This window comes from Rhineura floridana, chromosome 17, assembly GCF_030035675.1.
Source record: "Rhineura floridana isolate rRhiFlo1 chromosome 17, rRhiFlo1.hap2, whole genome shotgun sequence".
Classification (NCBI taxonomy): domain Eukaryota; kingdom Metazoa; phylum Chordata; class Lepidosauria; order Squamata; family Rhineuridae; genus Rhineura; species Rhineura floridana.
Window position 1 is genome coordinate 30,751,830 of NC_084496.1, and position 20,785 is coordinate 30,772,614.

General features: G+C 41.8%; 1 protein-coding gene across 3 annotated transcripts in view; it reads right to left on the reverse strand.

The window, feature by feature from the left end:
• SMURF1 (SMAD specific E3 ubiquitin protein ligase 1) overlaps positions 1-20,785 on the reverse strand; it is a 48,218-nt gene that overhangs the window by 19,414 nt on the left and 8,019 nt on the right. For 2 of the 3 annotated variants that reach the window (XM_061599251.1, XM_061599250.1), the window contains exons 2-9: positions 9,401-9,439; positions 8,455-8,563; positions 6,911-7,044; positions 6,723-6,788; positions 5,248-5,323; positions 4,194-4,438; positions 1,794-1,878; positions 413-559 (exon numbers count right to left, since the gene is read on the reverse strand). In XM_061599251.1, coding sequence (XP_061455235.1) covers positions 413-559; positions 1,794-1,878; positions 4,194-4,438; positions 5,248-5,323; positions 6,723-6,788; positions 6,911-7,044; positions 8,455-8,563; positions 9,401-9,439 — 901 coding nt within the window. The remainder of the gene's footprint in view (positions 1-412; positions 560-1,793; positions 1,879-4,193; positions 4,439-5,247; positions 5,324-6,722; positions 6,789-6,910; positions 7,045-8,454; positions 8,564-9,400; positions 9,440-20,785) is intronic. The other variant, XM_061599252.1, reaches the window with a different exon arrangement.

Genomic DNA, 20,785 nt, shown 5'->3' on the forward strand with positions numbered 1-20,785 from the left:
CTAGTTAAAGAGGATGGGAAAGGCCTCTGCCCGGGACCTGACCAGCCATTGCCAGTCAAGAGTAGACAGGACTGGGCTACACTGACCAATACTCTAAGGCAGCTTCCTATGATCAACATTACATATCAACACCCCCCCTCAGTTTCAACAGTAATTGGGTATATAGTGCAGTGGGGGAGGGGTGTGGTCAACCCCCCAAGGCATGTATGGAACTAGCTGCGTTGTCTTCTGGGATTCCACTCTGTGTTCATCAAGCATTAGGCCTTCCTGGAAGGAATCGGGTTGCAACTCTCTGAAAACAAAGAACTGTATTTCAACAGCCATACAGCTATACTCCATTTGCTCCCTTTGAGCTGCTACATCAACTATTATGATTCTGAGGCACAGAATCAAGTAATAATTCATTTCTTACTTCATGATATGATGCAGTCTTGGGTCTGTGAATTGTGTGGTTCTGTTATTATGATCTACAAAATATATTCTTCCTGACACTGTACTTCTAACTTCCCAACCTGGTGGTAGAGGTCCTAGTTCATCACAATTCACACTGTTAAGGTCTCTATGGAGAGTAGAAGAACAATTAAAACATATTTAATGCCAACATTACTCTTAAGAAATTATCTGAGCAAGTCTGAGGTGCTGAGGAAAAACATGGAAAAGGTGGTGATTTTTCATTAATATCTGATATGAAGATTTCCCCCCTTAAATGTTAGGCCAGGGGTTTCCAATCCATTGCCCACAGGTGGCATGGTGCCTGCAAAGGCATTGAGTGGCACCCACCCTATGCAGCCCAGAATCTAAGCTTTCATTTTTTTAAAAAGCAAGTCTCTAGCCTTCCTAGAATGTACAATGTGGAGCAAAATGTGCAGGTATCCTAAGCAATTTATGTGAAATGAGCCAGCCCAGTTGCTCCTGCCTGTCAGTGTTTTTAGCCAAAAAGTGAAGTCTGAGCTGTGATTGATAAGTGAGTTGTTTGGACACCAGGAATAGGAATCCCTGGGGGCACTAAAGAGCTGCTGTTTTGCCCTCTCTTTTAGTGCACTTTTCCTGCTTCTCTCTCCCCCCCCCCACTCCTTGGAATCTCCATAGATTGCCCTTTCTTTTTCCCACGCAACCAGGATGCATCTTTCCTGTTCTGGGTTTGCCTGAGATCAGGTAGCGACTAGACGTTACTTTCTGTAAATACTACTACACAATAAGCATGGCTGAATGTTAAAGAACCCCCACTCCCAAAAAGGCAAATGTGAAAACTTTGCAAAGAGGCTTAGGCTTTTCAGGAGCTGAAGACGAGGGATGCATTAAAAAACTGACCATATAGAACTTAAAGTACAATGGTATACATATTTATTCAGAAGCAAGACTCTTCCTGTTTAATAGGGCTCACTTCCAAGTAAGTGGGTACAGGATGGAGGCCTAGGCTTTGGTTTAGGGTTGGTATTGGGGGAAAGCAGGGTTCTTGTGCCTTTAACAGCTGTATGTCAGGCAGAAATTCAACAGGTGAAGCCTCTTCTAGTATGGACATAATATTATGGGAAAAGCTTCACCATGACCACTCTCTAATTTTGTTATGCCATGCACCCCATGGCAGCCATTTGTGACTGGTGCCACCACCACTGTCTCAAAATGTGGGATGTACCCTCTGGTCCAAAAAGGTTGACAACGTCTGTGTTAGTTTTTTTGTAAAGCCTATTTGGAGTGTATTAATTTTTCAAAACACTGGCACTATACTTCAGCTACCTGCCCAAACCAAGATGAACTCAAGACACAGGCACTATACAAATATGTACACATACCTTGGTATCCTGGGATCATGCCATGTGCTAACACCAGTTTGTGTATGTAAAAAGTAAACTTGTCCCTGTACTGTTGTCCTTTGTTCTACACACAGAGAGAAAAAGTGTTAGTGAAAACTCCAAAAGAAAAACTTTTTATCAACAATATCTAGTAAAGCTCAGCTAACGCTTAAAGCAACTGTTTATAGCTTCCACCATTATATGTACAATTTGCCCTATTTACAAGTAAAGAGAAATAGCAATACCAAGAATTGCACCAGATATTTCATAAACTTTACACTTTTACAAAAATCTTACCTATTTTATTTGTCACCCACCCAATTCACAAAGGTTCAGAGCAGACAGAAGCACACACCAACTAATAACTGTTCATTTTTTGTTTGTTTATCGCATTTCTCTAAGGAGCTCAGGGTGGCGTATGTGGTTTCCCCCTCCTCATTTAATCCCCACAACAACCCTGTGAGATAGCTTAGGTTGAGAGGCAGTGACTGGCCCAAGGTCACCCACTGAGCTTCATGGCGGAGTGGGGATTCGAACCCTGGTCTCTCAGATCTAGTCCAACACTATACCCATTACATCACATTGGCTTACCATCCCAGATTAATCCAGTCACTTGTGTTCTGCATAAATTATTTCCATGGGCTTGAGCTGAACAATTATTATTAAAATGGAAGCCTAATCTGCATTTGTACTGGAATTTATTTTTCAAGGTGTTTTTAGTGGTTTATCATCTGTTTGTCACCCGGGGCTCCCTTTGGGAGGATGGGCAGAATATAAATTTAATAAATACGTAACTAATAATGTTGCAGCTTTCTATGCACTGCTCCCTGCAGGGGATTCTCAGGCAATCATGACCTCTCTGCCCTGCCATTTGTTTTGTTTTTTTCATACAGAGATGCTGATGTGGAAAAGAGTTCTACCTTTGGCAGACATGTAGTAGTGTGCATATTCTAAGAGGCTCATCCAAGTCTCCCCCCCCCCTCAATTAAATCACCGACTGGGGAGACTTAAAGGAAGCGAAAGGATTTTGACAGGTGGGCCCGTGCCACCTGTCAAATTTGACCTGCAAGACAGATCCTGATAAGGATCTGGCCCACAGAGGCAAAAAGTTCCCCACTCCTGTTTAGAACATGCAAAACATTTCCATTCCTTTTCCCACCAGTTATCCTAGCACCCTGTCCAAACATAAATACATACTTGCCAACAGGCAGTGAGAACAAGTAAATTACAGAATGCAGCACAATGATGCCGTAACACCTGTTGGGTATAGACTAGCCTATGACAGAACCCACCCACCTCAGGAAAAAAAAGAGGAAATCAAGAAACGCAGAGCAGACATTCATGAACTAATCAGGAAGTGTGCTTAAAAGGAAAACATGAAAACACGCAAGACAGACCCGGGGGCTCCAAGTAAAAGATTGAACATAGTTGACAGGATAGTTTTAAACCTTGGGCAGTCTCACTGAGAAGCATGAGGCTGTGCTACTTCAGAACATACATGCTCCCTCTACCCCTTGGTCAGACTGATTACGTAGCAGAGCACAGACAGCAGCACTGCACAGGTGACAGACAGGAGTTCAGGCCTGGCTACAGGTTGTATTGCTAGGCCTGAGGGACCATTCGTACTTGTCTAGGAGCAACACAAAACTTCTCCTGCCTGTGCTACTTGAGACATCCATATGGTAGGTTGCCACAGATGTGTAAAACAGTTGAGACATATTGCCAATAATGTAGCTAGCCAAATTAGTCCTTTATAAACAGCTTGTATTTTACTTACCAAGAAGAGATTATTCTCTAGATATAATTTTGTTACACTAATCTGTGCCAGAAAGATACGAGTCCCAGTTTTGGTTTAAAAACAGACACGTGTTATATAATCTGGAGTGACAGCCACAAAAATTAACTGATGTCACAAGACACTATTTTCTCTGGTACTTCCTTTACTATGTGTTTATGTATGTGTGTTTGGGGGTGAGGGTCGATTACATCACAGAATCGAAAACTGCACAAGAAATATGTGTTTTCAACTGTTTTAATTATAAATATAACCAAAGCAGCTGTACACATACTGCCCAAGAAATCCAAACTGTTGCATGGAAATGAGAAAGTCTTTACTGCAAATACGTTATGCAGACTACGGACAAGGAGGAAAATTATATGGACAAATTATATGGGAGACAGAATTGCACAGATGCAACTAAACCCACAGGCACTGAAACTCTCCAATATAGCCAACAACATTGCAAAACTATTTTCTGCAGGCTGGAGAAGTTTTCTGAAAATCAAAGATTAACTTTGCTTTCCTGTACTGGATAAAAAATATCTCCTCTGAAGAACAGGCAAATGCATTATATCCCCATAGCAGAGCTTATGACATTAGTTAGAAAGAGATTCTCTTACCATAGCCTTCAGGCAGATCAGGTGATGGAGACTGATGACCGTGTGGCCTATTCTGGGGGGTTTGTATGTGGCCTCTCACATCAGGAGTCCGTAATCGCTGCACCTGCAATGTCTGGTCCTGACTGGGGGATTCCACAAATCTGCAATTCCCTCCGCCAGCAGCACCAGTGCTGTCTGTGTATGGAGCTGGCTCCTCCATGTAACAGCTCAGTGGCCTTCCAGGTCCTGAGTCTTCATACACCGTTCTGAAAGGAGGAAGGGTCACACACAAAATTTCACACAGGCCTAGTGAAATAGTTAAGGAATTTCCTTTAGGGAAATAACTTAACTTCAAGCATACATTATTACTGCAAAAGACAGATTCAAAGAACTTAAGTCAAGGTAAGAGTGCCTTGAAAGGACTAGGGAACCTGTTGTCTTCCAGATGCTGTTGGACTCCAGCTCCCATCAGCCCCAGCCAGCATACCCAACAGGTGGCACAACACTGGCTACCCCTGCACTATAACAGGGAGGCACTAAGCAAATCTCCTCTAGTGAGGGACTTTACTGTGGCTCAGGACGCTGGAGAAAGCTCCTGCACTCTTCTTTCAGCTTCCTATGCCAGCGTACCCTTCTCTCAGAAGAGCCAGCCAAAGCTAGGTTCTCTGCGCTCCACCTATGATGGAACGTCTGTGCTGAGTTCAAGGAGAGAGAGTGACTTATGAGGGTGTCATGATGCAATACACAAGGAGATCTCTGAATACTGGGAGTACACTGGGGAGGTAGCATTCAGCCTGGTTAAGCACAGAAGCAGCCCTTCCAGGTTGAACATGGACCTGTTTTATACTTGACCATTGTCTATTTTGTTTCACTTTCAGACCTTAAGAATGAATTCCTAATTAATGAAAGCAAAGCCTATTCACTCTATAGGATTATAATTCTATTCATAAAGGTTTTTATATAGTATTTCACTTAACAACTGGCATGCTCCAGAACAAAGAGAGCTCTCCTTAATTCATAAGACTAAATTGAATCAGCGGATCCAGGGGATTCCACCAGAAGATGGAATACCTACCCTTCATTCTCCAGCAGCCCCCTGCAATCTACCACAGACCCTCCTGTGCCTATCCTGTCCCGTGTCTGTAAGCTGACTGGAATGAGAAAAAGGAATGAAAGCCAAAATTAAAATGCAAAAAAAGTTGCAAAAATCCATTAAAGCCCAGTTAAAATGTAAGGAAAATAAGAGAAGTTGAAGTAAATTTGACAAGCAATTCTACAGCTTTTTATAATCAAACATATCTAGCCATCATCCACATGCACATTCAAGCTCCCCCCTCCTTTAGGACACCAGAAATGTGGAATATTTGGGTAAAGTACATGGCTGATATTTTTAGAGTTAAATTATTGTGGACAATATCCACACGCAGCATAGACCCACCAAATTCAATAGACTTAAGTATATTAAGTACATTGATTTCAGTGGCTCACTCTGAGTATGACTGATATCACCCTATGTCATTGAGTTCTGGTAATACAATAAATCATTAATAAATCATTATCTGACACTCCTTAAGATAACAGTAGCCTAAAACTACACTCTTACACACATTCCCATTGAACTCAATGGGGTTTGCTTCTGAACAGACACACATAGCATTGTGCTCTAATTCTGCTGTTCAAAATGTGCTTAATGGGTAAAGAATTAGTTCCACTATAAATTAAATTAAAAACACTACACACAATCAAGGCTTAGACCCGTTTCTAATCATAAATAGACTACTTTCCTTAAAAAATGTGAAGCATTCTTCAAAGACAGACATTTGTATCTCTTAAAACTGTTGGAAAGCAGAATATTTCCCACTAAATGGTATTATAAAATGAAGTGCCTTTTTTGCCTGCTATGCATATCTATTTTAGAGAACAGCAATTTCTCACACCCATGGCTTTCCAAACAGCAACAGTTTATTGAAGGTTGAGCATATGAATCAAGTCACAACTCAGCAACTTCATTTGCAAGATAAGCACCTTACTAGCGCTGGGCAAAACAAATCCCATCTAGTGGCTAGAACAGAGCCAATCAATCCTGCCCCAAAACTGACATCACTTGAAAGGAGCTTCCTGTCACAGAGCAGCTTGACTGAGAGGTCTGACAAGCTAGTCACTCTACCGCTTCAGAGCTGCAGCCAATTATCCTCAAAAGCACACTACATTTAATTTGTTTCTGATTTTAAAAGTTTAAAGTTTAAAAGAGCACTTTCAAAGCCCCCAGTGTAGGACAGTGTTTGAGCAAAGGGCTCAGTACTTGATATTTGCCCGGAAACTGGTAACCAGCAACTCATACGTTTTACACATGCCAAGCTACTAACCCCAATCAGGAGCAGGCAGGCATTCTTGGAACTCAATGAAGTCGCCAAACAATCTTGAGGAGAGCACCACATAAAGTACTTTCCTCAGGTATTTTTGAACTTGAGCGCCTCTCTACCCCCAAGGAGCTGAAGGAAGCTACTAATTTTGTTGTTATCTATGCAGACAGGAATGTTTTCTTCTTACCCACTATCTGGCCTCGTACTGCATCGGTATCTGTGGGGTTTAGTTTGCATAGATCCAAACGCTGGTCTGCAAATGAACAGTTGAAAAAAACTTGACCCAAGAGCATACTCAACGGGCAATCAACACTCAGTATTGACACACAAGTCACTGGCAATCATAGCAAACCCTTCTCAGTAATACACACTTACATCCAGTATCTTTTAGCCTACTGATGGCATTGGAAAGGAGCCGAACACACCCCAGGAAGCCAGCTCCCTGCTTTTTGTTAATTTTCTTGTGGTTCCAGACACTGATGGTGATAGAATCTGACTTCCCAACATATCTAGAATAATCAGTTTGAAAAAGATAATTGGTTGAGGTTCATTCTTTGCTTTGGCACAACATTTACATTCATGAAGACTAAGCTCATTTATTTTAATAATGCTTTGGCCACGTTGCAGCTTTATCAAATATAGAAACATCTAATTAGTCATTAGATGTCTATAATTTTACACAGCATGTTGAACTGATAATGTAGCAGCACTTGTTAACTACAGGCAACCTTATTACAAACTGAAGAGCATTGAGCTCATTAGGGTATGGAGACAGAATTCAAGGAGGGGAGGCAGAATCACACAATGCTTTAGCCTTGCTAGATAGGGCAAGTAAAGCTTTAAATGTATGGATAGGTTCTGAAGAGTCTCACACGCACAGTGTTCTGTGTACCCAGGGACACTTGAGTTTGTATTTCTCAAACAACCCTTGTGGCAAGCCACTTTTGAAACTGGAGGGACTTTCAGTAAGAGCTTGGAAAATGACCACTGGCTCAGTTCCTTGAAGAGTAAAAAACATACCCAGTAGGTATGCCCGAGCCCTTAGGCACACTTGAAACAGTCTTGGGGGGCCTGGCTGAAGTATTTAGGCTATGGACCCAACCCCAAGATATTTTTACTCCACATCTGGAAGAGTTAAGAGATGCAAGGTATCACAGAGCCATGACTCCCTAGCAATTATGGGAAGAGCCAGTAGCCATGGACTATCCAGGTTCCCAAGAGGCTCCAGTCCAAGGAAGAAAATGATATGTGGCAGGAGTTGTTCTTCATTGTGCTCATGATGAAACCTTGAAAGAGCAGCAGATGGAACACCATGCTTTCTTTGGTCACCACTGCCTTCTTACTTCTGTTTTGAAAACCTCCTTGTTTATTGTGAGATGGCTTACAATGAAGAAAATTACACTGAAGCCCTGTCATCAGGCAGAAAGGTGGGATATTCTAAATTAATAAACAGATGAAAGAACATAAGGTTGGGAGTGAGCAAGTCACTTTTTCCAACTGGACACCCATTTTGTGAAGTACCCTTTGCAGAACAGATCACTCGGGAAGCCCGGAGGGTGGTTACTAGATCTAGGGCCTTTTCTGTGGTGGCCCCTGAGTTGTGGAACAGCCTCCCCGAAGAGGTACGCCTGGCGCCTACACTTTTATCTTTTCGGCGCCAGGTAAAGACCTTTTTATGCTCCCAGGCATTTTAATTTTCTTAACCATTTTAATCTTTTAATCCGTATTTTTAATTTTTGTCGTATTGTGTTTTTGTAGTGTTTTTTGTTGTTTGTTTGTATATGTTTTTATGATTTTTATTATGATATATTGTATTTTATCTTGTTTGTTCACCGCCCTGAGAGCTATTCTGCTAAGGGCGGTATATAAATTGAAATAATAAATAAATTGAAATAATAATATAAAATAAAATCACTCACAAATCATAGTGTTGGTTCCACTTGGGATCTAGTGTGTTCTTCACAGTGTCAGTCGAGTGGCACTGACCAGAACCATCCACCACCACCTTTGCAAATGGGTCAGGAAGCCCTGGAAAGAATCAAAAGAGAAAGTATCACCAGAAAAACCCATAAAACCCATTCACGAGGAACAATGCTACCTAACAGCTGGCCAGCTTCCAATTGGGAGGGGTGGGGAATGAAGCCAGCAATAATACCAGTTGCACTGGAGACGGTTAGTTGTTTGGAACACAGATTTTTTCCCCATGAAAGATTTTGCCCTCTCGGAAAAAGTAGGGTAAAAAGAAATTATCCCCAAACCATGTGTTATAAACAATTCCATAGCATGGCATTTCAGCAGCAAACTGACGTTCCAAGACAGGAGTGTGGAACCTGTGGAGTACAACTCCCATGCTGGGAGTCCAACAGCATCAGGAGGGCCACCACTTCCTCATTCTTGTTCTGAGAAATGTTAGGGATCATTTCAGCTAAGGCCACATTTCCAAGTCCCTGTTGTATGAGTTTTTAGTCAATCATACAAAGTTCTTGACCTTGTGCACTTGAAAGCTGATTCTTAATTCACTGTGACTTGATATTACCATGTCACAAGAGCAGATATTTACCATGCCTTATAATGTCATTCCCGAGTTAGAGGAATGAGGAGGGAGTGTGGAGAGAAATTAATTATTTATCCATGGTTGTCACAGTCAAGATCCAATTTTAAGGATCTAGCTTGGAGCATTGGGGAGCACAGCACACTGCTACACAGTCTACACAAAATTAATTTCAGACAGTTATGGCTCTGACTCTCAAGAAACTATTCTTAAATGCCAGCAAAAGAAATAAGGAAAGGGCTAGCATCAGTATAATAGTTTAAATACACACATTAAAAAATGGGAAAACGTATAAGCCACTTGCCACTACTTACTAAAGAAATCTTTTTTTGCAAGGTTCTTGGCACAAAGCACTGCAAAAAAAAGAAAAAGAAAAACAGTTATCAAAATCTACTTGTATACCTCCACAAACAACTCAACCAGGGAGCAGGTTTATCTTACACAACTCAGATTCATAACATGCAGGAAGCTGAGAAAAATACACAATGGAATAAGCAGCACCAAATATGCAGATTTGTTTGCACGGACTCTCACAGCACATGGTTTTGGTTGCTTCTCCCCTTCCTCCAAGCCTTATCTATTCAACACTGATTCATTACTATGAAGAAACCAGAATAGCTTGGATTTTGTGCTTGGATTATTTTGCTTAGTTGGTCACTTCTGGGACCTGAGGAATACAGCTTGGGAGGGGTTAGTCTGTGCCCCACCATCCAGCTCTAGTGAAAATAGCTGATATTTTTAAATGACAGTTTTATTAGTGGTTTCATGATTTATCATAGTGGGGTGTTTGTCAGCATGGGGAATATAATATATTCACACAGAATACAATGCCACTTAAAAAGCAAACTGATGGAAGGACCTCCATTAAGAGGTTTGACGTTTACAATTTTTTTCTCAAACAGAGATGAGCTTTTGGAGAGATGTTTTCAACAAAGAAAAATACACACTGAAGATTCAACTTTAAGCTACACTAAGGCTGGCAGCAGAAGCAACTGCACACAGAAAGCTCAACATCTGCTATGCTTATTGCAAGGTGCTGTATCGTGGGGCTGCCCTGCAGGTTGGTCCAAAAGCTGCAGCTAGTGCAAAATGCTGCAGCTAGGTAAAAATGTTGCATGCATATAATTTTATTGCATTGGAAATTGTTTTTCTGCACCTGGTTCATGGACCCCAATGGTCCACAGAACCCCTGCTCTAGGGTGTACTGTTCATTCAGCATAAGGCAATGATGGATCTCCATGTGAAGTGACTGTGTGGCATAGAATCCACACAAGAAACCTCTGCAATGTACAATGGTTCTCTAGCAGATTCTTTGGCAGACAATTAGAAAGGGAAGTTTCAAAACCACTGATGCAGCCAAATGCAACAGAGGAAAGTGGCTGGCTGGAGCTATGGGGTGGGGGAGGAGAGAAGGGAAGTCAACACAGACAGCCTCCTCAAGAGACTTCAAAAATGTTTAAAGGAAGCAAGAGCCACTTGTGGTAAAGATACTCCTGGCTACCATTCATGGAAGCTTTCTAAGATGGGTTGTTGTTGTTATGTGCCTTCAAGTCGATTGCGACTTATGGCGACCTTATGAATCAGTGACCCCCAACAGCATCTGTCATGAACCACCCTGTTCAGATCTTGTAAGTTCAGGTCTGTGGCTTCCTTTATGGAATCAACCCATCTGTTGTTTGGTCTTCCTCTTTTTCCATTCCCTTCTGTTTTTCCCGGCATTATTGTCTTTTCTAGTGAATCATGTCTTCTCATGATGTGTCCAAAGTATGATAACCTCACAAGTAACACAGTTATGTGGACAGGCAAGCTAGTACAGCTGTGTGTAGCCCAATACCTTTTGTGGACCTTTAACATTGCTGACCGAGTGAAAGGGTCCTAGATCAAAAACTGGAAGGGATTATGGCCAGCAGAAGCATAGGAATACAGAGGACTTTTGGAAAAATTCATGGAGGACAGGGCTATCAATGGCTACTAGCCATGATGGCTGTGCTGTGCCACCCTAGTCAGAGGCAGCATGCTTCTGAAAACCAGTTGCCGGAAGCCTCAGGAGGGGAGAGCGTTCTTGCACTCGGGTCCTGCTTGCGGGCTTCCCCCAGGCACCTGGTTGGCCACTGTGAGAACAGGATGCTGGACTAGATGGGCCACTGGCCTGATCCAGCAGGCTCTTCTTATGTTCTTATGTTCTTAAAAGACAATGGGAGTTTTTGTTCTGGAACTGGGGTCGTACTAACAAGATGACTAAATAATTGAAGGGAGGTTATAATGTGCAGCACTTCATGGCACAGGACAACATCTGGCAAACAGGCTTATGTGTTCATTGTAAAAATATTTAAGAGTAATTCCATTTGCCCCAGAAGGAAACCACTAACGGCGACAGGAGAGAAACAAGAGTTTTTTAAGTATTAGACAATGTCACTTGCCTGCCACTCACTGCCCCAACCCTAGTTCAGGAGATACAAAAGAGATACAAAGCCATGGGTGGAACATTTCAAGATGCAAATGAAACTATAATCCTCATTAATTTTAATATTTTAGTTAAATATTTGATCTGTTTTAATCTTTGTAGTTAGTAGCTGTTTTAAATGTGTTTTTAATAGCTTGTTTTTAACTATTTATTGAATTTTCACTAGAAAAGACAATACTGCCGGGAAAAACAGAAGGGAGTAGAAAAAGAGGAATGCCAAACAAGAGATGGATTGATTCCATAAAGGAAGCCACAGTCCTGAACTTACAAGATCTGAACAGGGTGGTTCATGACAGATGCTCTTGGAGGTTGCCGATTCATAGGGTCGCCATAAGTCCTAATAGACTCGAAGGCACAGAGCCACAAATTGAATTTTCAAATGCCAACATTCAAGTAGACTGATCTATCTGGGGGCAAGAAAAGTCTATTTAGCAGTGGTGGCTGCCTTTTTAGACCTGAGGGCCACAGTCCTCTTGGCCAACCCAAATGCCATTGGTAGGTGTGGTCACTTCAAACATGCACACACCAGAGCACAACCCCCCTCAATCTATCCCTGCAGATCAGCTGATCCAATGACCAGAGAGGAAGAAATATGCATCCCCATCAGGGCACTGGGGTGTTCAGAGAGATTTAAACCTCTCTGCCCACATTGGTATTGTGCTTAATTTCCCCCTCTCTTTTTGCCTCCAAGACCAAAATTGGTGGCGTCTGCTCTATAGCTTCCCCTGCTACAAGAAGACACCACATTCCAACTTCTCTCATCTGCTAGAGCTGTACAGAGATGAGGGGTGATGATAACTTACCACCCCACAACATAGAGTCTACCCCAACAACTATCCTTGCTTCCAAAGATAGTGAGAAATAGTATGTGCAAAACAAATTTTCATTAGGTGGGGTTAGAATAAATTTTTCAGTTTTGAAGAGCCAGAACAAAACTTTTAGGCAGCAGGCCTTGATCTACATGATCACTGGAGAGAGCCCGAAGGCACATGCCCTGCTGCAGCTAAGCAGGTCTAGGTCTAGTTAGTTGTTAGAGCCTAGATAGATGACAGACTGGGAGCCACATGTATGCTGCTTTGAATTCTGTAACAGAATAAAATACAGGATATAAATGTAAGTATATAGGGAAACTGGAGACATTTGTAGGCGGTGGTAATGCAGCCAAAGCTCTGCTCACTGCCAGAGTTCGATTCCAACGAAAGGAGGAAGTGGAATCTCCGGTAAAAGGGGCCGAGGTCCACTCAGCCTGCCATCCATCCGTGGTCGGTAAAATGAGTACCCGGCATATGCTGGGGGTAAAGAAAGGCCGGGGACGGAACTGGCAATCCCACCCCATATATATGGTCTGCCTAGTAAACGTCGCAAGATGTCACCCTAAGAGTCGGAAACGACTCGCACTACAATTGCGGGGACACCTTCACCTTTAGATGCTTGGACGAGCAGGCACATAGATTTTTTTTCCAGCCCTGCCACTTGGTATTTTGCACCATTCACGTTTGATCTTTCTCTAGTAACCATGTCACAATGTCTAAGCATGCTGTCTAGACTTCTTTTAATTCCTATACTACAAAATAGAAGCAGTTGTTATGGTCCCATTTAATTATGATCTGACATATTAATACAGTAATCTATGACCCTTTTTCAAAGAAAGGAATCTATCTTTAGAGTTCAATAAAGTTACACTGCAAAGAAATGCATCAGAAAGATAAACTGAACCCAGACTTCTGGGTGTGCTCCTCTTGGGGTTCCTAGAGCACCACTGAGAGGGTTTTCCCTATTGAACTTCTATTTCACATGCAATTAGGGGCATTCATGTTAATTATTCACTTTCTTCAAGGGCCTGAGAGCATCCACTTTGTTATTCAATAAACCATGTTGTATGAACAAAGATCCATGGAATAATTTTTAAAAATCAAGCTGCTTTAAATGCATGCTGCATGTATAGTTCAAAAAAACTTTCCAAGCATGGAGAATTGTGTTCTTCTTCCCAGTAGCATACATAACTTAGATTCCATGCTGAATTTCACCTGCCAAAAATATTTGTGCATGTTTAATGCCTCCAGCTCACTGAAAACGAATTCAGTGCAATGTGTATAGCAGGTCAATTAAATTAAGGATTGGCATTGCACTGCCCGAGGTCACAGACAAAATCTGGGTCATAGTTGAAATCTGAATCCTTCCCTAGTTCTATACTATTACTACATCACTAACTTTGGTCAGCACTTTAGTACTAAAGCCCCCAACTTTAGTAACAAGCAGCTTCTACTAGCTGAAAAGAACTGGAGTGAATGTGTATTCTGAGGTGTACACATTGAGTAATCAATATCTATCTGGTAGCAGCAACTCTTTAACCCTCCCTTTTGTGGAGGTATATCAATTTCAGATACACTTAATATCAGATTCCAGGAACAGCAGTATTTTGTTTTCCAGTTGCAGTATGCATTTGTGACCCACAGAGATCAGCAACATAAATAGTTGGTCAGGTTTAATCTGTTGATCAGATTTTGCATTTCAGAAAACTTTGATACTGTTGACAGTGAGGACTTGAAGCAAAATTTGTTAGGTACTTGCAAGACAGCTTGTTCTCATTTCTGGCAGAATGATTCCAGAGAGTGGTGAGGAAGACTGCACATTATGCCTGCTATTCAATGCTAGTCCTACTCAGAGTAGACCAATTGAAATTAATAGACATGACTTAGATTAACTTAATTGTAATGCGTCTACTCTGAGTAGGCCTTAGTTGACTACAACCCTCTCTCTGCAGTGGCCCTTTGTCATGCAGGGGTTTATCTTCCATCCCCTCCTGTTCAACACAGTTACAAGGCTACTGAGAGATATTATGCAGGTGCCAAACAGATAATAGCATCAAACTCTATCTCTCCTGGCTCTGAGAATTTCATTTTTATGTAGCCCCTAATCATGGAATGGAGAAGAGGAACTGACTCAAGGTATCCATGATGCAGGAGTCCTGTAATGTACAAAGAATGGGGATGCTTGCTAACTATGGGAGTCCAGACTCTCTGATAACAACAGCTTACAGCCCAAGAGATACACCTGACTCTTCAGCCTGAAAAGGTTAAGATTAGACAGTGGCTAGATATACATTTCCCTAGAATTACAGTTTCTTCTCCTGCACAAGGGTCACTGCAGACATAATGCTGGCTTTACCATAATCATGGTTAAGGGACCAGAATAGGCCATGAATTCTTGTTAAGAACACAAGAGCAGCTCTGGTAGATCAGGCCAAACAGGTCCACCTAGTCCAGCACTCCTTCTCACAGCGATCAACCAGAGGTCGCAAAAGGAAGCCTGCAAGCAGGACTCAAGCGCAAACAACGCTGTCCCCACTTGTGATTCCCAGCAACGGGTATTCACATGCATTACTACTTCTGACAGTGGGGGTAGAACACAGACATCATAGCTAGTGGCCATTCATAGCCTTATCCTCCATAAATGTACCTAATCCTGTTTTAAAGCCATGTAAGCGGGTAGCCATCACTATATCTTGTGACAGCGAATTCCATGGTTTAAGTATGCGCCATGCAAAGAAATAATTTCTTTTGTCTATCCTGAATCTTCCAACATTCAGCTGCATTAGATGGCCTCGAGTTCTAGTATTATGAGAGGAAGAAAAATGTCCACTTGCTCCATGCCATGCATAATTGTATACACCTCTATCATATTACCTCTTATTTGCCTTTTCTCTAAACTAAAGGGGAGTCGCACCACCCTTGATTATTTTGGTTGCCCTTTTCTGAATCTTTTCCAGTTGTTAATATTCTTGTTGCGATGAAGCAACCAGAACAGTACAAAGTTTTCCAAGTGGAGTCACACCATAGATTTGTATAACACCATTATGACATTGGCAGTTTGATTTTCAGTTCCTTTCCTAATAATCCATAGCACGCTATTTACCTGTTTCCAAGCTGCTGCACACTGGGTCAACATCTTCTTCAAGTGATCCACTACTTCCCCAAGGTCTCATTCCTGGTCAGTCACCACCAGTTCAGGCCCCATAAGGGTATATGTGAAATTAAGATTTATTTATTTTTTTGCCCCAATGGGCATCACTTTACACTTGCTTCCACTGAACAGAATTTGCCTTTTTACTTCTCATTCACTCAGTTTAGAAAGATTCTTTTGGAGCTCACAATCCCTTTTTGTTCTAGCCACCTTGAACAATTCAGTATCATCCGCATACTTGGCTACTCCTCACTCATAACTCTAGATAATTCATGAACAAGTTAAAAAAGCAGAGAACCCAATACCAATCCCGGAGAGACTCCACTTTCTATATCCCTCCACTCGGTGAACCACTGTAAAAGAATAGCCTTCCGAACTGCCATGCTAAAGTGATTAAATAAAAAGCAATTCCCAGCATTTGCTCTGCAAATATATAACACAACTGCAGTGTATTTCTCTTCATCTGGAGCACAGTAGGAAGTCAAATCGTGTGAACAAGTTCCTCAAGGAGAGAGTTGGAGGAGTGAATGCCAAGCATTTTGAGTCAGTGGGTGGCCAATGGTTCTATTACTACAATCTGGCAAAACAGTGTTATCCTGCCAGTTTACAAGATGTTCTGTAAATTCCATGGTAGAACAAAAAGAACCCTCCCAGCCTTGAACAGTCGTTCTTTACTATCCCTCCTTACCAAGTCTGCATTTCAACTTTTTTTTTTTTTACAATTTAACACCTAAAATAAGGAATATATTTACAAAAGAATTCAGAATTTTAGACAAAACCAATTACACAGAATGTGAGGTAGCTGAGTTAACAGCACATGCCATTATGACCGAGGGCTTTATTCATACTAAAGCTGTATCAGTCTATGTGTTGCACTTTTGTTCCTCAGCTATGACAGCATTATTTCAACAGCCAAGTTAATGACATCAAATTTGAATTAATACTCTGTTTACACTGGCCTACAATGACAGACACCAGGGTTGACTGACATAACAAACTTTAATATTTAAAAAAATCACCTCAGCTATAGTATAAGAAAGCACACAAAACTGTTAGATTGTGTTTGGAACATCCACAGTGGAAAAGATTTTTGGCCGCTACCACATTGAGGCTTCAATCCAATACACACTTACCTGGGAGTAAGTCCCACTGAACCCAATGGAGCTTACTTTTGGGTAGACATGTTTTGGATTGCAGCCTTAGTTATCTACCAGGGTTGTCCAATTATCTGCAGTCTGACAGTATTCACTTGCTGGTTTGAACTGATTATCTACACTATTTATGCCTATTCTTCTTGCTCACAACCAAACTGCAAATTTAGGACACTTAGGCATAACTAAACAGCACTGACAGAATTCCAAGCTTTATCTTATATCACCATGAAATGTTAAAATATTTAACGCCTTCTCAGCTCATTTATTATGAGGCATGACAATTCCCCAGGTGGAACATAAGCATAAGCTGCAGGGTGCCCTTCTACACGCTGAGACAACTGCAAGAGGTCATTTAAGGCTCTTAGGCTACATCCTGGAATGAAAACCGGAAAGACTATAGAAAAATCCTCCTCCAAGGGAAGAAAAAGATGTGTCATTGTTTGAATTTTGTTAACAGATGCTATATATCTTACTTATAACCCACAAAGTAGCCCGAGATTTGAATTCTAAGGTTTTTTTTTTAGTTGTTACAGCTAAACTTGAGAAGGCTTGTCATTTAATTCTTAATAATAAAAAGTTCAGACTTGGGTGAAAAAAGCTCCTTATCGAAGGCCATACCTGTGCATTACAGACTAACACTTTTGCCTACCTGAAATAAAAGCAACTATTTAAAAGGTTAATGTAGTGCTACAACTAAAATTCTACAGCAAACTTGTAACATTTAAAGTTTGCAACTATGAGAAACTAGAAATTCCATTAGAAGCCTTTACAGAGCAAATGCATCATCATAAATTTGAAACACTCAATAAGATCCCTAAAATCTTTTCAGTGCTATACATCTGTCCACAGCCTCCCAATCTAATAGACTACTTGTTAGGGCGGTACAGTCAACAGCTGGTGTAGCACAGTGGGGAGGAGAGCCTGGTTGGGAGGCCAGAGTCTGTGAGTTCAAATCCCCACTCGTGTCTCCTGGGTGTCAAGAGCCAGCTAAAGATCACCTCCACAGTGAGTGGCTCAGGGGTTACGTGCCCTGCCACCTGTGCAGCTGTGGGCAAGCTGCATAGTCCCAAGGACCCCAGTTGCCCCCCAGCTGGCACTTGCCGACAAGGAAGGGGCTGGCTTGTGCAGCTGTGGCAAGCTGAGCAGGCCCTGGCCAGCTGGGGAGGACTAGCCTCAGAGGGAGGCAGTGATAAACCACCTTTGAATACCGCTTACCATGAAAACCCTATTCATAGGGTAGCCATAAGTTGGGATCAACTTGAAGGCAGTCCATTTCCATTTTTAGAGCGATACAACAAGGGAACCAAAGACCTAGGGCGGTGGTGGACTCTTCAACACTGGAGGCCTTCAAGAGGCAGCTGGACAGCCACCTGTCGGGTATGCTTTAACCTGGATTCCTGCATTGAGCAGGTGGTTGGATTCGATGGCCTTATAGTCCCTTTCCCACTCTACAATTCTATGATTTTATGATAAGAAAAATGTGGACAGAAGAGGAAAGAAGCACTGGAACAGCTGCACCATCCAGGGGCCTATAGTCTGGAGGAGAAAGGACATTTTCTGGCTGAACCTTGCTCTTCATCATTTTATATATATCTAATATCACAACTTCAATTCTAAATTTCTTAATATAGCAGACTGAAATTTTTGTTTTTCTTTTATACTTCATTTTATTCAACAGCAAGAGACTAATCTAGTTTGGATTATAAGCACCTCAAAATTATTTAAGAGTTTTGAGGACATTGATCAGTGGTGGATCAAAGGATACTGTTGGGGGAACACTTTGAAGTCTGACTGCTTTCAGACTTCTTATAAATCAGTTCCACAATATAGTTCATAGATGCAGCCTCTGGGAGGTCACTAACTCCCCACAATATTTCTTCTGCAACCGTCCTATGGGCTCTCACTTTTTGAGGAAACATATTCTGAGAGCATCTTTCGTACCCCAGCCAATGCACACTTCAGAATGTCCTAGTCCACTACCACCCATCAGTGCACTCACACAACCAATATAGGACATAAGCATGGACATGCCTCCCAGCCTCAACAAGACACTCTGTAAAGTTGCTGTCAGTTTAACTTGGGTAAAGTTCATAGAATAGTAGAGTTGGAAGGAGCCTAAAAAGTTATCAACCCCCTGCTCAATGCAGGAATCCAGCTTAAAGCATACCCACCTGGGTATGAATTCCTTCATCAGTGTTGACCAGCACCTCAAGGGAGGGTCTGTCAAAAGGCAGATCACTTGGCCCCTCCCTGACATCATCACCCATCACTCCAGACGGCTGGGCTCTCCCCTGGATCCCAGTCCACCTCCTCCTCAGACCAGTCCTGCCAAGAGTTCTCCATCAGGCTCGTGACACAACCTGGGATAAGTTAGACTGCAAACCTACACACACTCAACCTGGGAAAAAGTCCCACTCAACTCATTAGGACTTACTTCCAAGCAGACATGCATAGGATTGCACTGTCAGTCTGTAAGGAGCTTGCTGAATTGTTGTCTTAACGACTGTCACATAGATTTCCCACCCTGTTGTAAAAGCTGCTTCATCCCAAAGGCTGTACTCCTTCATGCGCTACGGTGGGAGACAAATGCCAGTGGTGAGCAAGGCAAGAGGAAGGCAGAGCAACAGACCAAACTCTTACCTTTGTACAGTGTGCTACAGTGCAGCCATGCAGAAGTCAGAGGTTTAGGCACGCACACACGCACGCACGTCTCCACCCAGGCAAGCAAGAAGCATTTTCAGACATTCCAACCAGGCAAAACACACCCTGGGAGGGTGTAGAACAGAGTTCCTGATGAGTGCAGTCAGGGGTCAGGGCAGCCCAGAGAGAGTCCAGATGGCTGCATTTGGCCTCCAGGTCACAGGTTCTACTTCTCAAGCCTTGTTCTACAAATTTTGCTCTGAGTTCTGTGAAACTCGAGATGTAGTTCATTGTTTCGTGATTTAGTTTATTACAATAAATAAATTATACTGTTCCTGTATTGACATTTCCTAGTGTCCATGTGCCTTCATTTCTCTGCTATATACTAGACTACACTTACTACAGGAGTATCGCTATTTCTCTATTTAGCTTAATAAGTGTTACTTCTACTTGATATAATCTGAATAATATAATTGCCAGAGAACAGAAAAATGGAAGCAACAACACACTAGGAGTTAAAAGTGGTCCTGAAAATTTACATACCAGTTTCTATAATAGTTTTATTTGTGACACCAAGAACAGCAAAAGATTACTACATCAAAGTTACATGAGCCTTCATAGTTTTAGCATAATAAGTTCTCCATCTGAACTTCAAGACAACAGTCAGCAAAAGCTATTTCTAGTTTATGATATAAGATGCTACAGGCACGTCTGATCCAGAGAGAATTCCTTCCAGCTGCAACAAAGATGAACATAGCTGGAACTATGTGCCACCACACCCTTTGTGTATTATTTAAATTTGCCCACAGATGCAAGACATGCCAGATAAATGCTTAAATTGATTTATCTGCATTAGTAAACCTAGTGGTTGGGATCCAGCAAGGTACTTTAAATATGTGCAATGGGATTTTTGCATCTCCACAAACTTCTGAACATTAGAGTCCCTGCCATGTCACAAACTGCCCTTTCAGAAGTGGTTTCCAATGTGACCTGGGGAGGAGGCTGCTGCTTGAGAAACACAAGCCCATCAGAACACATGAACTAATTCCACAGTTGGTTGGATTTCTATCCAGTATCTCACAAAACAGAGAGATTTCTTTTAATGCCACTCAGTCAGCTATGAATCAAATGGCCTGAAGGATTTGCCTCTGCTGCACTTGCTTTGACCTTGACATAAGCTAACATGAGTTCCGGCCTCTAATGGGATTAAATGTTGCTGAGGAAAGGTACTATTCTATTCTAGAGTTTAACACATTCTCACAAAAAAGGTACAAACTGATCTAACCAACTTATCAAGGTATAACTCCAATCTGTAATTCTCATACAGAGGACACAAATGCAGCATGTGATGTTAAACATACGAAAGTTACTTTCCTCCTTGTTTCCACATTTCACTATGAAGTGGTTTGTTATTCAAAGTTAAGCTACAACAGTTCCTTGGAAACAAAATAACTGCATATGGTAGGTAGCATTTCTCA